Genomic DNA, 17,870 nt, shown 5'->3' with positions numbered 1-17,870 from the left:
GGACAGACCAGCTAAGCAGAAGAGAAAAATTTGCATGAGTGTCAATATGCTAACCTTTGGTCAATTAATTTCCAGCTAGTTATCTGTTTTGGGTTTGTACCAATTTCCATCAAAAGTCTTTAGTAACCTTGCACATGTGACTTTAGGCAGCCACATGTTTTAATCACAAACTTGCTATACCCAATTTAATGAGGTTCTATAAGCCAGAAACAGTCTGTTCTTCTTACCCGATAGTGAGCAAGCTGCAGGGCAAGTTGCACGAAGGCATCAGGGCTGGTTTTTGCTTTCTTTATTAGTCCCTTCCCAAAAGCATCAAAGTAAAATGAATGGAAGTCCACATCATCTGCCAGAGCTATGGCAGTGCTCAGAGACCTCTCAATCACTTCTTGACACTAAAATAAATAAATAAAAAAATATTTATATGCATACATGTGCATACGTATTCATTCAGTGGTATTTGAAAAAACTGTTGAAAAAGTGCATGTATTTTTAACTGATAAAACAACAAATGCTGCCTTTATGCATGCCAGGAACGTAATTTTTTAAATAATCTCCCTTTGAAGAAAGAGAAGCTATCTTTGCCAGAAACTTAGAATTAAAAAAACTAATAAAAATAAGTTTAAAGCCAATACACATCTGGAGCCCAAAAATTACACTTTAAAAAAACATCAGCATTAAGACTGTTTAGGTCGCTAGAACATAAAATAACTCATAGAGATAGAACGACCATAGTTGTGTTGCTTCCAATATGCCATACATGCTTAATTAAATGTAACTAACCATTACCTTTTTATTCAAAATTTAAAAATTCAAATAGATGATGGCAGTTTGTCTTGAAGTTAGGCGCAAAAAAAAAAATCAAACCTTATTAGACATGTATAGAGAACTTTGAACACAAAAAAGACAGCTACTCTCAAGAAACTATTACACAGGAGCATTTGTTATGACAACAGTGATGAAACCTCAGCAACTGAAACTTCAATAGAGTTACTATTTAAAAAATCAGGTAGCCATTTATTTTTGCCATGTTGCCAACCAAGAAAGTTTCCAGTAAAAAGCTGTCATTTCCTGGCCAGAATTTTTAGAGTGATTTTAAAGCCCCCTGATATCTTTTTAAGTAAACTGATTATTGTCCACACATGAAATATACATCTTACAGGACTCAAAGGAATTTAAAGCTGATCTATAGGGTTTATCAGTAATTAATAACACAATCTGACAGCTCAGAAACATAGGAACTTCTTCCTCAAACTACTAGCTGTTCTGTACTTACTTCTTCTGGAATTTCCCACTGCAGTTTGGTAGGTATAGGAATATTCTGATTGGTATCTCCTTTGCAATGCCCATCTTTTGAATAGCCCAGTTCAAGATACTCAGTTGCCATTACATTCTGCAAAGAACAAAACTTCTTCAGAATTGCAACATATTACATATTACTGTGGAATTAGGATTTGTGAAATCAATATAATCCATTTCAGTACACAGTGAAACACTATGCACAATCCATTTCCAAATAGTGAAAACAGCAGTAAATGAAGCCCCTTTTTACCTGCTATTTTAAGGCACTTTTACTTGTGTTCTGAGTAGGAAGAACAGCAGATATGAACAAACACCGATTCAATTACACTGCTGCATTTTGTTAGATGCTACTGAACTAATTAAAATGTCTCAATTAAAAACCCACCTCAAATTGATAAGTGGTTAAAATTCAGTATTAGATTTCACAACCTTTATTCAACTTAGAATCTACAGAATTTCTGCAAGTTTGTTATCTGTCAAAACTCGTTCATCAAGGAACAGTTTATTTCACAGTAAGAGCATATTCCTGAAAGATTTAAATCTTTTTTTTAAGATCTGCATCCCACTCAAAATTGCAGTTTACTTTATATGTGCACCAGAGCTCTTGGGTAGGGAAGCAAAACATTTCCAAGATGAACAATACAACTTGAATAACACACAAAAAAGGCTCTGTCTCACAAGATTTAAAACCACATCCTCATCATGAAAAAAAATTAATTAAAAAATACAGAATTCTCAATAGATTTTAATCTGATCAGAGTGGAAAGAAAAGCTTGACAAAAATCTACTGCATATTCTACATATATATTTCTAATCTATTATTTTTATTTAATTTTCTCATTTAGTTGTCAAAACCTACCAACTATGAAATAAAGCTTAATTCATTCTATTCTAAAAATACACCATCTATAAAAGGCTAACAACAGGTAACTTTTTAGGAAATGAAGTCCTACTTAGTTTAGTCATTTTAATTCTTAGAAGAAAATGAACCAACTAATAGTAAGTACAGAGCTATAAAATGAAGCATATAACATTATTCACTGCAAGAAAACAAAGTAACTTTTCCATTGAGCTAGTCTTAACTGCACAGTCAAGTCAGCTTCAAACCAGTATCGCCTTGTTTCTTCACAGGTTGGAGGATGCAATGAGGATTTTTTATTCTCACATGGAAGCACTTGTACAATAAAATTAGGAAATTACTTGGGGAATCAGTCAGCCCTGAGACCCATTTGCACAAATATATAATGAAATCAGAATTAGCTAATGTTTCTGAAATAATTTTGAGTGACTGAGTCATGTAAGCGTTTATGGGTTTAAGCTTCAAGAAGAAAAGAAAAATCAAATAGGATTTCAAGTAATAAACTAAGCTCATTATGAACAAACCTGACAAAAAGTGCATTTATTCCACTTATTGCAAATACATACAAGAGCTAATTTAAACAGCATATCAATCTGCAGCTCATCAAACAATTGCGCAGAGGAAAAACTGAACTCTGTACCATCTCTAAATTTTGAAAGCAAGTGTAGGATTTTTATAGCTTTTTATAAAGCATAACTGCTTCAGGAGCATGCATATACGCAAAATGCATATCAAAGAGGCAACAATCTATTGATTTAGATTATATACAAGTCAGACGGGGAGCTGTATCACTTTTCTATGAAGACATCTATGCCTATTAAAATGCAAAAAAGACCTATAATTTAAAGGACAGCAACCTCTTCTTTTAAGCAAGCTGTTTTGTTTTTTTTTTTTAAATTCTATAGTTGCAGTAGACACAGGCCCATAATCACTCCTCAGCAACATGAATGCAAGGGATTGAAATTGTTGATCTTCAGGACTGTTGCATGGACCATATCACATTATCTTCTGCATTAACTCTTTTGTACTAAATACCTACCTCCCACAGGTGTCCAACAATAGGAGCATCTGCCCAAGAGTGCTCTGCATTCAGACCTATTCTGCCATTTTTGAATATTATAAGAGTGAATGTTTTATCAAACCACCTGCAAAAGAAATTAAGATTTTGTTATGGTTTTGTACACTTCAAAAGCATTTTTATACTGTAACTTCATCCCTCTCAAAAATTGACATTCAAATGCACTAGATCTTGGCTTTTTTTTTTTAAGTAACAGTCTATTTAAAATAAATAGACATAAATTTGAACCTCTTGAAGTTCAACAAAGCCAAGTGCAACGTCCCACACCTAGGTCCGTGCAATCTCTGGTATCAACAGACTGGGGGATGAATGGATTGAAAGCAGCACTTCAGAGAAGGACCTGGGGTACTGGTGGATGAAAAGCTGGAGATGAGCTGACAAAGCGCGCCAGCTGTATCCTGGGCTGCATAAGAAGCAGTGTGGCCAGCAGGTCGAGGGCAGGTGATTCTCATCCTCTACTCTGCTCTTTTCAGACCTCACAGGGAGTACTGTGTCCGGATTTGGAGTCCCCAGCACAGGAAAGACATGGACCTGTTGGAGCGGGTCCAGAGGAGGTTCACGAAAATGATCATAAGGCTGGAACACCTATCCAATGGAGAAAGGTAGAGAGCTGGGGTTGTTCAGTCTGCAGAAGAGAAGGCTCTGGGACATCTTTTTGCAACCTTTCAATATAAAAAGAGGGCTTATGAGAAAGACTGAGAAAGACTTTTTACCAGTGCCTGTAGTGACAGGACAAAGGGCAATGGTTATAAACTCAAAGAGAGTAGATTTAGATTTGTCATAAGGGAGCTGTTTTTTTTTTTTGACGATGAGGGTGGTGAGACACTGGAACAGGTTGCCCAGAGAAGTTGTGGACGCCCCATCATTGGAAGTGTTCAAAGTCAGGTTAGGCGGGGCTTTGAGCAACCTGATCTACTGAAAGATGTCCCCGCCCATTGCAAGGGAGGTGGACTAGATGATCTTTGAAGGTTGCTTTCAACCCAAACCATTCTGTGATTTGATGAAATTTATCAGCTTATAAGTCACTAATTCATATGTATTAGCCACGTGAATTAGTGAAATTCGAAAAAAGAGAAGGCATTTTCCAGAGTCAATACTGTACCTGTCATAACACCTGCCATGTATTAGAGATTTTGCATATGCATCCAGTGAGCTCACTGGATCTTCTTTCCTGTATCCTTGCTCGGTGTCATCTAAAGTCACAAAAAATGCTGCTTTTTCAACAGCATCTAAGGACTGTTTGTTCTTTCCACGGCTAAAATAAGCCTGTCGAGCCTTAGCCCATGGTACTCTGCAAAACAATTTGGTTTATAGCCAGATTATGTGAATTTGTCAAGGTTTTATCACCCTTAAGATTACTATGAGACATTCCCCCTACTTTTATTAAATTTTCAGCAGCTACTTTCATTGTGTTTAAACTCTATCAGCAGTGAAAAGTTCTGAAAAGGACAATGTAATCCTAGGAACCAATTCAATATATCATCACACATGCGTGAAGCTTAATCCTCAGAAGTGCAACACTTCTGTGGCATGCTATACATATAGCATATATCATCTAGAACAAAAGAAAATATCTATTACATGCAAGAAGAAAATAGTAATAATAATGAAAACAATCAAAAGCTATTAATATCCATTGCTGTAACACCTAAATCCAAGAGTCTGGACAATAGTCAGTAAAAAGTTCCATGATAAATGCCTGGAACAGATCTGAAGTTAAAGAAGTCCTGAACAACGTAATTTCTGTATGGTTGCACCACATTTATTTATAAGTTTATGTGGTTTTCCTAATGAAAAAATATTTCAGTTTGTTTTAAAGCAGAAAGTGAGAAAAAGGAAGGACTCCTAGTAAGAAAGTATATTAAAATCCACAGCTCTTTCTCTCCCTTGTCCAGAAACAACTAGACAGATTGAACTACATTTGTCACAATTTAACTGAATTCAATTATCTTGCACCTAGAACCAGCTGAGTACATACTGCTGTATTTTGTAGATGAAAGTCATTAATATGGAGTAACAGTTACTGAATTCACATTATCAATCTTAATTTTTAAGATATTAAAATACCAGTGAACCCCAGAGCAGATACAGAACTCAAGTAGATCAATAGGTATAATACTGTAAAGCTTCCAATTACCACTCATGATAACAACAATCAAACCAAACTTCTCCAGATAAGCACAGGTAATCTGTAGACAGGGTTGCCACTGCAAAATTACTTTTAACTCCACGTACTTGAAAATGACTGAAGAGCTGCTACACGTTAGCAATATACAAAATCAGTGATCAAGGTATAACCAACTGACTGCAGACAATTTTAAAATTCCAAAGCCAATATTCAGTTAGTATGTTATACAGCTATTTCTAAATGTTAAAATTATTTTTTAATAAAATAACAACGACCATACCTGTCTCCTGCAGTAAGAGCTGCTAACTTCTCTTCACCAGCCTGAGGCTCTGAATCATCATCAAGAATTCTTTGCATCTGCTGTTCAATTTCTCGGGGTTTCAACAGTCTACCATCATGGTACAGCCAGACTTTGAAGTAACAGCCCTTATGATACACAACAATGTGTTTGCTGTCTTTCACATGCTGGAGAGTATCTAGAATTGAAATCACTTATGTGAAAATAAAGCTGAAGTCTCAAAACATAAATGCACTAGATAACACAAATGCCTACTGGACGCACTACCAGTGAGCCACAGCTTATTTATTTTAAGAAAATAACAGACAATGGGGAATAAATGGCTCCCTTGTGTTATTTAAGCACAAAGATTCCCGTATGAAACAGTCAAATGCCCAGATTTTATAATCATTTGCATATATAGCAGCACCAGTTTTCCACACTGGAGGCCAATATTAAGCAACTTAATCTGTATTTCTGTACCTGAAAAGTGAGCACTGGTAGTGTAGTCTGATTAAGCAGTCAGCAAAAGAACACGCTAGATGAGTGTGAGGAAAGGTTCTTTTAAATCTTCTGCATTCAAGTACTAAACAACTCATGGTACAATCTGTGGGGAGTCTTAACAGAGCCCAAATTCAGTACAATAAGCTTTTATTCACTTTTATCCTGGCAGATGCAGAGTGAATACTCCATCTATGCCCAAAGAGTGTAGTGTTACGGAAGTCAGTGAAGCAAAAACCTAGGCCACAAATTCATCCTCACTTTATTATTTGTATGGCTTAATTGGGATAAGCCTGAACTTAGTCATGAAGGCATTGTATCAAGCCACAGATGAAGGTTTCTACAGCAGCCAGGAGAAGTCCTCATTTGACGAAAATTGTTAATTGAGTTCCTTCACTAATCCAAAGAACTGTCACATTCCTGTGAATATTAAAAGACCCATTACTGAGATGGTGAAGAAAGATGATGTCAAAAATGACGGCTGAGCCGTAACTCATGATTCTAAGAGATCGGAGAAACATTGTACCAGCAAAGAGTTCTGGACTCTGGGTGCTCCCAGCTATCCATAACATTTTGGTAGGTATGCTCCATCTACTGATCAGAAGCAGTTTTATGCTAATCATGCCTTTGGTTATTCACTTTGCATTTCTGCCAGAGATAGGATGCCTGTGATGAAAGTGCTAGGATTGGTAGAAGCATCATTCTAACTGTCAAGTACATTAATGCAATGGGTTGCGAATTAAGCAGAACCCCCCCAGAGGGGGAAAAGAAGCAGCAATCAGCTAGTGAGATCACTTTTTCCTGTAATCCCAACCCAAATTGGGACACTCCAGTATTTGTCTCATGTACATGATGTGTCTGTACAAAAAAGACCACCTCTCAGTGTAAAAAGCAAATGAGAGATCATTAGTCATGTACATCAACAACCGACTTCACAAAAGTTATTGAACTCTGGCAACTGCCTTTCTGACACCTTACTTATGGGCCTAAATACACATTTATGCACCTGGAGTACAGGTTTGTTGTAATACAAAAAAATCCCTTCCTTTTTCTTGCCAGTCTAAGTAGTCATTTACATACATCTGAAGATGCATGTAACATGCTGCATGAGTTTCTTATAAAAAAAGCGGGAATGGAAAGACACAAAGGCTTTTCCCTGCTTAAAAGAAGTGGTTCACTCCATGCAAAAAGACATGAAAATTAAACAACTGCTCAAATGACAGGACACAATGTTCATTAAGATTTTACCACCAGCTAACATGAAGACTTGCCACACAACTTTTTTTTTTTTTTTTTTTAAATATGCTGCTCCTTTAGGAACTGTAACATACACCAAATACTTAATATAATTGAAATCGGGGCAAGAAATTGAGCTAATCATAAGAATCTGGGAAAAACAGCTTTATAACTTACCCACATAGAGAATGACAAGAATTATTTTTCCTTTAGAAAAACAGAAACAATGAAAAACTGAAAAAGTAAAATACGAAACGTGAAGTGCTTAGGCGGAAAATAATGTAATGTTATGATGATGACTGTACTTTAATTTAAAAGACTTTAAGCAGGAGAAACTGAGAAGAAACGTTAAGACGTACAGGATGTATTTTAATCCGGTGTTATAGCTAGAATGGGCCACTTCTACACTTCTGTGCAAAACTCACTGCAGACTAAGAGAACACCAAATCCAAAACTAAACGCAAACAGTTCATACCTTATATTTTACTGAGGACAGGGAAGGGGCAAAGGCAGTGCTTTCAATATTTCAAGTATTCTAAACAACAATAGCTCATACAGTACAGTTGTCTAAGAGATTTTAAAACTTGCTAGTCTACTTAAGCTACTAGCTCATGATCAGGGAGTTTTTCTCCATTTTGCAGCTAAAGGAAGCTGAGGCATAGCTGGGAATAAGAACTAAGTGTAAAATCTTTATCTGACACATGCACCTACCACCCGACTACTTTATCCACTAGCCAATGCTACTTCTTCCCCTTATCAAATTTCATGCAGTACAGCAAACCTCAGACCTCCAGCAGGGAAGAGTGGGCATATCCTTCTGTGTGTTTAGAAACTCTTTATATTTTTTTATTCTGTAGTTGAGTAGGACTAACACACTCAAAGGCAACCTGAAGTGTAAGAGTGAATTACAGATCTCAAAGAAAGCTAAAAAATATATCCTATCTTCAAGTGACAGTCCAAGTACACTTCCAGTGGAGGTCACTAACCAATAACCACTTGCATTCCAAATTCCTAGTGATTGTCCTCAGCACTAATCATGACTGTCCGTGTAACTCTGTCAAATGCTGTATTTCATTCTGATGCTGCCACAATGATGCAGTGTTGGATAAACATGTGAACTCAGTTCGAAGATGCTCTTCAGCATATAACCAGATCAGAAAAACCTAGATATAGTTTAAGCTTTTGTAGAAAGCACAACAACAGAAGTTTTCACTTCAATCCACTGTGAAATTATCAGTTTGCTTCTCAAAGAACAAGAAAATGGATAGCAACATTTTCTTGCACACGTTGACTACAAATGTCAGTATTTCTAGATACAATCTGCCTCCTTTTACAGTGACAAAACTCATGAAAAAAAAGCCACAACAATAAAGCTACTTTTATATTAAGATCATAAAAGCCAGCTTAAGCCTGGAAAATTTAGGATGAGCTGATGGAGATCTTTGGAAGCTACCCTGGGGAGAAACCCATTATGAACCTTTAGGGATACATTACCTTTAGAAAAATAACACCATATGGAGAAGAATCAGCCTCAAGATCTTGGATGACATATTGACCACCAAAAAACCACGGTATTTTTATGTTGAGGTACAACAACAAACAATTTATCAAAGGTTTGCCATCGACTACAGTAAAGTGCTTCTATGTCTACAGGCAGTGTTAATGAATGCATACAATGAGAAGAACACGTACATCTACACTGAGAAAGTGTTATGAACTATCACAGATACAATTTTTTTTTTTGACCAAGCTAACATGATTGCTTGTGATCATGTAAACATATCCTTAGTCTCCCATGATAAGTAGAAGTTGCAGGAACAGACTCAGGTGACAGTGACCCTGCTGTAAGTCAACAGGCATGCTCCTCTATTTAACATTAAAATGTGAAAACTTAGTTACTCACAGCTTAGGATAACCAGACCATTGCTGGGAGTTAGGGCAGGGCAGGAACTACCAAAACTCAGAGTACGTATTTCTTAATATGTTGCACAGAAAGTTTTGGACACAGTCCTTACTAGAGGTGATTTCACCTAGCTGATGTCTTATAGTGCATACAAAAGGTCAAGGTAACAGTGGTGTTGAAAACCCTCACAGGACTAAGACTGTACCTGCCTCTAAACTAGGTAAACAACTAGTGTTGAATGTATGTTTACATTGAGCACACCAAATTTGGATGTTGTTGTGAATCATAAGCTGAAAGGAGAAATGGAAAGTCAAGCAAGCAGATTTTTAAATGGCTGAGATAAGAGAACACAACTTTTACAAAAATAAAAACATGGATATCAAAGGATCCTGAAAGAACAGAATGGAGAAAAGTAAAGGTTATTTATAAATTAAAAACACAGGGCAGACAACAGTTTCTTGAAGTTAGCTTTTAATTTAAGTAAAGGAAAAGACAAAAAACGCTGAAGAAGTTTCAAAATCATCTGAAAAGGAGAAACAGCTATGCACTCTATAGCAATTCATTACTTCCTGAGTACTGGAAACACAGTATTGGTGTGTCCTTGTATCTGTGAGATCCTTATGTGGAAAAACAGGATTTTAGCAGGAAATACTGCAAAAATTGAATTCCATGAATATGTTTATTCTCCTTGCCTGGCCCTTCTTACCTGATTCCTCTCCTGGGATACGGGAGGTATTAAACATCCGTTCCCACTGAGCTGAACAGAGTGGAACAGTAGATCCCATCAGAAGAATCTGTGCCGCAAACGTACAGTAAAATGTAATTTTACAAATACAAATAGCAAATTAAATAGGAAAGAAAAAAAAACAGGATCTGGTTAAAGACAGGCTGTAGAACAGTAAGATTTATAATACCTCAGCTCAGGTCTGGGATTTTTCCCCCACCCTGTTCACTGCCTTTCCTTGACACTGACATTCCACTAGCTGTATTTTTTTCCCCTCCTACCAAAAGCTCACCCTTCAGTAGGGATGACTGAAGCTAGCTAGTGCCCAAAGAGCTCTCAATGGCCAGTCTGGATACAAAACTTAAACATTCAGCATGCATTACCCCTTAATTTCTTCTTTTAAAGCTTACAAAAAAAGAAAAAAGCTTTAAAGCTTCTTTTATTTCTGGCTTTGTAAGAACAAAAGTTCATGTTTGTCAGATTTGTAGTTACATACAACTGCCACGACCTTCAACAAAACTACTTAGTTGTTTCCACAATATTTGTTTACTTCAAGACACATCCACTGGACAAAACAGAAATTTAGAATGGTATTCACCTTGCCTATCTTCGCTACCTAGAAGTTAGTACAACACAAGATTTTATCATTATCTATATTTAGGCTGCCACTGGCCCACTCTTGGCCTCAAGGTCCAGTCCTTTGTCCCAACCACCTCTTGCACTGTCACCACATGATGCCACAGACTTTTCAGACTTCTGTGGCTAAAAATTACCATTACATGCTTAGCACATACTAATAACATGTCTTACACAGAATATTTAACATATGCAGATACAAGCACCTATTTGTCTTTTTGGAAAATAGATACATTAATTTAAAATACTGCACTTAGCTGGCATGACAAAATCCTGTATTTTTGACAGCTGGTAGTTTCTGCCCATGTGTAATTCAAGAGATAACCAAGATGTTTGGGACCACAAATTTAGTTACTTCTTACATGTAGTTCTGATAAGACATCCCTCTCCCATTCTGAAAACTGATCAACTTCTTACAGACTGTGCTGGAAGAAGATCAAATGCCATTTAAACTGATACACATACTGGTTTGATTTCTTGTCTGTCCAGTTTTTTCCGATAGAGCAGGATGGCATGGATAATGTTACCAGCTCTAGCTGCCTGCAGGGTTGTGGGAGATAAATAAAGGAAGTCCTGTAAAATACATAAGAATAGCAAGTTAACGATTACCAGACTACATTTAAAAAAAAAATACTGATAATACTTCTCATCCACATTCTTAATGTTTATTCTGGTCAATACAGAAAATGCTTTAAAACATATGAAGTGCACTAGTACAGTGAGTTGATGACTTGAAACTTAAATTTCTTGAGTAGTGATGATCTCCTTAAACAGTATGAGTCCTAAAACATACACGATAGTTGTTAATTATTCCAGCAGAAAAGATAATGCTACTTAAAACTCAAATCCAAGACTACTATATTTCCTCTTTTTGCTTTTAATTTTAGGGTCTTTTACAATTTTACTTCCTGTACAGACATATGCAGATATGAGCACACACCTTGTTGAATTGCGTTACACATGAAGTTTTACATGGAGCTTTTGAAAGACTGCTCATTGCAGTAAGCACAGAACTGTATAACTCATTACTGTATGAGTTCACCTAAGTGGCAGATGCACTAAGTTTATTATTAAGACAGCACTGTACTTGAAGACACTGGCTGCACACTATACTATAAGAAAGAAAAACAAAGGTCACACGGTCCGTGGCAATAGATTTCTAAACAGAAAGATATCATGAAATAAGATACCTGGCAGAAATTTTACAGTGCTTCTTTGACACAAAGTGTTTATAGTATTTACCTACCATTGCAAAATAGTTACTATTAACCATAATTGGTCCACGTCCTCTAAGGTAGATATATTCTTCCCACCAATCACTAACCTGTAGCAGAAAGGAAAACAAAAGCAGTAAAATCTCACAATTTCCACAGTTTGTGTCTTCCATGTTAATGACTCCACCACACAACATTTCATACAGAAGCAGGAAGAAAACTGCCAGCTTGGCCCCCTACTTAAAAAACACAAACTAATTTGTGTTAAACTTTAGGGAAAACAGCAAAACAGGGGTGAGAGAATTAAATTAATCTGTAGCTCTCTGATAAGCTTCTGAAGAAGTCCTCATCTTCAGATAAAATTTAAAATGTATCAGATCTCCTGAATGTTTTTCAGCCTTTACCAAGACACTGTAGCTCACCTTAGGCTACTGGGTACAGCTAGAGGTTAAATAATATATCAGGAAGGAATTATACTACAGTTCTCACTATGATGTTGAGGTTTGGGTTTTCTTTTTGGTAAAAAAAAAAAAAAAAAAAAAAGAAAAAAAGACAAAAAAACCCCACCCAAAACATACAACTCACTGTTACAATTCTTTATTTCTCTTCCCTATGCTTTAGCTGCTCTATATAAAAAAGTTGTCCTAAACCACTCTTCTAAACTACCTGGTTAGCTAGGCTCATTGTTGAGTTATCAAGCTTAACAAGCAAATAAACAGCCCTCAAAAGCAATCATAACAGCAAAAGCTAAATCACCTGCTGCAGAAGAACAAACACAAAACACAGATTCATTCTTTCAAGTTCCATTCACCACACTGTTTGTTTACCAAATCACACAAATTATTTCTGTGCAAATCAGGTGGTCTGCAACGCACTTTACAAAAATATTAGGCAGTTTCAATTGCCTTCTTTTACATTTAAGAAAGAATGAAAGTTAAGCCAAAAGGCAACAGTGAACAAACTAAGTTATATAATTTCAATGATTGAGCCTCCTATTTATCTACTCACATAGTTTGTGGCCCACCAGGATTTTAGCTTCAAATACCACTGAAGCCTTGGTCCCAAATTAAATGCAAAATCTTTGGCAAGACCCTCCATTCTTCTGAACTCTTCATCATGCATAAGTGGCCGAACTGATTCCAGATACTAGAATACAGAAAAAGAATTAGCATCAGTAGAGTAACGAATAAGTAGCTTCTCGCCATTCCTACACAAATCATTTGAACAGTAGACAAAGATTATCCAGACTCAATTCATCATGTTGCAAATACTATGTTTTTGAAATAAGAGTATACACTTTTCTAAACATCTGCCTGCAAACCACAAAAAGGAGATATTTTTCCACACATTTGTCAGCAAATCACAAGTGGAAGAGGTTACTTTTCTAAAGATACCTTTTCCATTCAAAAGGGGAAGACGCACTGCTTCTTCAGCATCAGGCAGAAATATTTTTTTCATCTCTAAAAATCAAACTTCCAGTTTCTGTGACATACTGTCCTCCTTATACACTTTGCTGTAAGGTTCTACATCACAAAACATGCATTTATATGTTCAAGCTGTTGAAGATAACAAAACTGCTATGCTTCAGAAGCCATGGAAATCACACTTCATTGCACAGACTTACATCAACAGACATCACATCATCGGATATGAATTATGCTAGCTTCAAATTGTCACCAGTTTCAGTGGTTTGTCATAGCCTTTATTTTATTTTCTGTATAGAATTTTTAATCCATTACACCATATTAATATGACCATGCAATACTTCTATAAGACATGGCAAAAAACCCCTACAAGGGCATCTAAATACAGATTCAATGTTACTGAAGAAAATGAATTCATGAGCGTACATACCCTATTGACCGTGTCTTTAACAGCTGGAACGGGCAATCGTGGTAGTGATGTCTGGAAACTGTATAACATGGGTTTACGTCCTGAAAAGAGTTTGACAAGTACCTGAAGAAAAATAAAAACAGAATACACTCCTCAAATTATTAGTTTCAACAAAAGGAAAAATGCCAGAGTAATGAAGTGTAATGTTAACTCATAGTTCTTTTCACTGGTAAATTGAAGCATACTAAATTTAGCAAACTATCATATTTATCACTGTTTCACAAATAAAAGAGGCACTGACAAAAACTAACTTCCTAAGGTTAAACAACACGTCAGTGGAAAAGAAAGATGGTCACAGTCATTCCTGACTTCCCATACAATCTTCTGGCCATTAGGCAGTATTGTTTAATAATGGCACACCTTGATCTCAACAGAAAATAAAGACAGAGTTATTTAGCACTTCTTCATACATTTCCCTCTGTAAAGATCAAAACAGCAAGTCTGCCAGTTGATCTTTTACTGTATAGTAGACACTATAAAAAGAAGTCTACACTGCGTTTCAAAACAGGAATCATTTTCAAGCCTGTCACTCATCTAAGTATCCTAAATAACTATAGCCACCTTCAAAAATAATAATTATGCTTTGGAATCATGGCTTTCAATATTTTCCAAAGTTACAGCTCAACATCAGTAATAGCACTGACATTATAGGGAGTTTCCTCAAGCATGAGTCTATGTCAGGTAGTCTGCGGCATGATTGGAACATATCAAATTGTGCAACCATGTCAGTGTTATACTCAGTGCTTGTGTTACAAAAAAACAACCACAGAGATGACAGTTCTTATCTTTTCTTACCTTCAGATACTACAGTATCTCCTATTTTCCATGAGAGAGTGAAGACAGAAGCAGCATTTCTATGATGACTACTCAGCTGTGACACACACTAGACTGAAAGTCTAGACCATGCCACTTCCAGGCTACACATTAAAGGATTTTGACATTATCACCCTATTTCAGCATGAAAGTAAGGTCAAGTATTATGCCAGCAATGTAGTGCAACCTTTACTATCAAAGTCCAACCTTGGTCCAATATACTATACATATATTGTATACAGGCCAAGAGACTAAAGACAGAAGAAAATTGAGGATGTCATCTCACTACGAAATTCTTAGAACTTCTCCCTTCTTATCCGCGTCCCCCCAACCACAACTGACAAAACTACTTGTTAAAATGTAGGGTGTTTCCCCCTTCTCAATTTCTTTGGTCAGCACAGCTAGAGGAGATTGTTTCAGGCAGCACAAAACCATTAATAATTGCAAACTATTACTAGCAACAAAGACCTCCCTGCAAATGGATCTGTATCAGACAGTTATCAGATGTACATGGATGCATCACAGTGATCAGCCCAATGAAATCTAGTTGTGTATCATGACAAGATAGATTTGAAGCCAGGTGAGAATAAAAAGCTCATATCTTCATAAGAAAATCTAATTCCATACTTGGAGGCAATTTTGTTCCAGAAATCTGAAGCCAGGAAAGGCTGGAATTATCTTCAGACAGAACACCTGCTCAACTGACAAAAACCAGCAAATACATTTCACAGTACTTATCTCCTAAGTAAACCTGTAGTAGAGAATTTGTAACAGTTTGAGACCATTAACGTGATCTGACAGACACACATACTTCATTATGTCTCTGATTTCATATGCAGACACAGTAACTAATCCCATTACAGTATGCATTGTAATCATCTGTGAACAGACACAACTACTTCTTAAGATATTTTTTAAAACTGCAACTAATGCTTGGATTTTTCCCCCAATCCTGGTACAGGAAATTCTACTTTAGAAGATGATATGTATTCATTAAAAGTACTACCAAACTTTCAACCAGCCTGAAAATCAATTTGTACTACGACTGAAATCAGAGCTCAGGTTTTTGATCTATTATGATTATTTGAACAGAAGACAGTAGACTCACAATAGCATTTTTCATGCTGTTAATCAGTGTGAAAAACAGCTAAGAAAAAAAAAACCCACCGAAAAACCCCTCCAGAAAATTACACACTATTAAAGGCTAATAAAAATGTAGAAAGTTAAAGGTAGTTGGTACTGTTTTACTAGTGAAACCAGTCTTTTGTTGGAACTAGCTGAATAAGGTATTAAAATAGAGCTTCATATTAAGACACTGTGGGGCATACACATTTGTAGTGTTCTGTATTTTAAAACATATATAATACACAACAAAATACATATGCAACATACATCATAGACAAAAATTTACAAATACAATACACAACAAAGCATGGTAAGTAGCACTACAGTTCATACTGTTTAACATTGATGAGGCAATATTAACAGCTTTAAAACATCTATCCAGTAGTACATGCTGAAAACCCAGACAGTCACAGCTTCAAGCAATTGACAGAAAGTCTTACCATTCAGAGCCTGTACTGTACAAATTCAAGTCATGAGGCTCCTGATACCGCTTCCAGGAGAAACTATCAATTAGAAATTTCATTTGTAACAGATGAATGTTCAATTCTATTTTAGTGTACCTTTCTGGATACCTGTTCTTGAACATATTTCAGACTAAAAACATCATGAATTACTGTAACACACATCAGTTAATTTTTGAGGTTGCAGAGACTAATTTTATTGTAGTAGGGCACTTAAGTTATTTCTACAACAATACTGGCAAAAGCAAGTTGAAACACAGTCCAAAGAAAAAAACCCACTTCATCTCTTGGAGCACCTATATGTACATTTCCTCACTTTATACCTATCACATCCTTTAAGGATCCTTCTCCAAAGTACCACAATAATGAACATAAGCCAGACCACTCGCGTCTTATCCTTGTGTGAAAACTGCATAACAAGCTACCTACCTTACGCTTTTTCTCCAACTCATTTTGGAGGCATGCCACTTAATAAATCGAAAGGACATTCAGTATTATTTTCTTCAAGCATAAGATTAATTTTAGAATGGATGACTAGAAATCCTAAGATTTCAACAAATAATTAGGGCAGCACTTTCTTTGGTGCTGCAGCCCAAGTTCTTTAAGCTATACTTTCACATAGAGAAAAAGTAGGTATTTGAGTCACACAGTCTCAAGGCGTTGTCAAATTTAGAAGTTATTCCTGAAGTGTTTACCCTTTCTTCTGTTCCTTCTACAAGGCCATCCTGAATAATTTAACTATAGCATCAGAAGGATGACAGTAATTAGCAGAAATATCTACCCAACAGCATCCTGTCCCATGACACAGAAAATAAGAGCAAGGAAAAACCTACAAAATATTCTCATTTAGGGCTCTGAATACAGATCAGATAGAAGTTAAGACGAAACAGGAAGACAATATATCCTTACCATCCAAAACTTGGTGCCTGCAGAAAGCTTGCCATGTTCAGCAAACATCCAACCATGATAGGAAAGCAGCATTTTTAGAGAGTAGCGCATTGTGACAATGAGGGCAACCCAAAGCCCTGTGCCAAAAAGTATTCCACTCACGATGTTCTGTGTTTGGTTTGACATATAGCCTCTATTTGAAACAAAAGCCAGTATGTGCCAGTTAATGTCAGTTTAAGTTCTAAAGAGAACCTCATATTGCAAACCTAAGTCTAATGGCACTATAGGCAGACATTATACAAGCTTCATGCCCATTTAGCCCTTTTTCATAAACTCATTTCCAAACACCTTCTCATGCAGCAAGATCAAAGGCCACAGAGGTTGCCAAACATACTTCCGAAATATTCAGAAAACAATGTAGTAATACTGGTATGACAACTTATCTATTTCATACCCTCATACATCTGCTTATTGGGCTTCGTCTTGTCACAAACATACTGTTCAAAAATTGATACACTTTAACTGGATTAGCTTTAAGAACAGCTACAAATAAAACTGATTTCTGTTAGATGAACAGTAACCTTTCAGTCTACTTACGTTGTATCAAGCGTTCGGTTGATTTTAGCTATTATTCCTAAAGAAGGATCAATTTTGGCATACATTGTTGACATCACACCCACAACTACAATAAGCCAGCTAGATGGGCTAGCAGGATAAACGCCAGTGATAATTCCATTCTGGAAAGAAAAGCCTTCACATAATTTTTTCATACCAAAGTGGCTGACTTCATATTACCATGGAAAAAAACAAAAAATCAACACATTTAAGTCATTTA

At 36.3% G+C, this 17,870-nt stretch overlaps 1 protein-coding gene across 11 annotated transcripts in view; it reads right to left on the bottom strand.

Annotated features, from left to right (window-relative positions):
- CPT1A (carnitine palmitoyltransferase 1A) overlaps positions 1–17,870 on the bottom strand; it is a 61,814-nt gene that overhangs the window by 27,973 nt on the left and 15,971 nt on the right. For 9 of the 11 annotated variants that reach the window (XR_012764473.1, XM_075425250.1, XM_075425246.1 and 6 more), the window contains 12 exons: positions 17,633–17,772; positions 17,057–17,228; positions 13,710–13,811; positions 12,864–13,001; positions 11,888–11,965; positions 11,107–11,214; positions 9,988–10,075; positions 5,645–5,840; positions 4,339–4,527; positions 3,198–3,303; positions 1,274–1,390; positions 228–392 (listed from right to left, as the gene is read on the bottom strand). Coding sequence is in view for 10 of the 11 variants with exons in the window: in XM_075425250.1 (XP_075281365.1) it covers positions 228–392; positions 1,274–1,390; positions 3,198–3,303; positions 4,339–4,527; positions 5,645–5,840; positions 9,988–10,075; positions 11,107–11,214; positions 11,888–11,965; positions 12,864–13,001; positions 13,710–13,811; positions 17,057–17,228; positions 17,633–17,772 (1,599 nt within the window). In the remaining variant the exon portion in view is untranslated. Of the gene's footprint in view, positions 1–227; positions 393–1,273; positions 1,391–3,197; positions 3,304–4,338; positions 4,528–5,644; positions 5,841–9,721; positions 9,899–9,987; positions 10,076–11,106; positions 11,215–11,887; positions 11,966–12,863; positions 13,002–13,709; positions 13,812–16,126; positions 16,146–17,056; positions 17,229–17,632; positions 17,773–17,870 lie in introns of those variants that run through there. The other 2 variants (XM_075425254.1, XM_075425256.1) reach the window with 2 other exon arrangements.

The sequence above is a fragment of the Opisthocomus hoazin genome, chromosome 7 (assembly GCF_030867145.1).
Source record: "Opisthocomus hoazin isolate bOpiHoa1 chromosome 7, bOpiHoa1.hap1, whole genome shotgun sequence".
Lineage (NCBI taxonomy): Eukaryota > Metazoa > Chordata > Aves > Opisthocomiformes > Opisthocomidae > Opisthocomus > Opisthocomus hoazin.
Note: the sequence above shows the minus strand (reverse complement) of the source record. Positions and strands in the feature narration are given on the sequence as shown.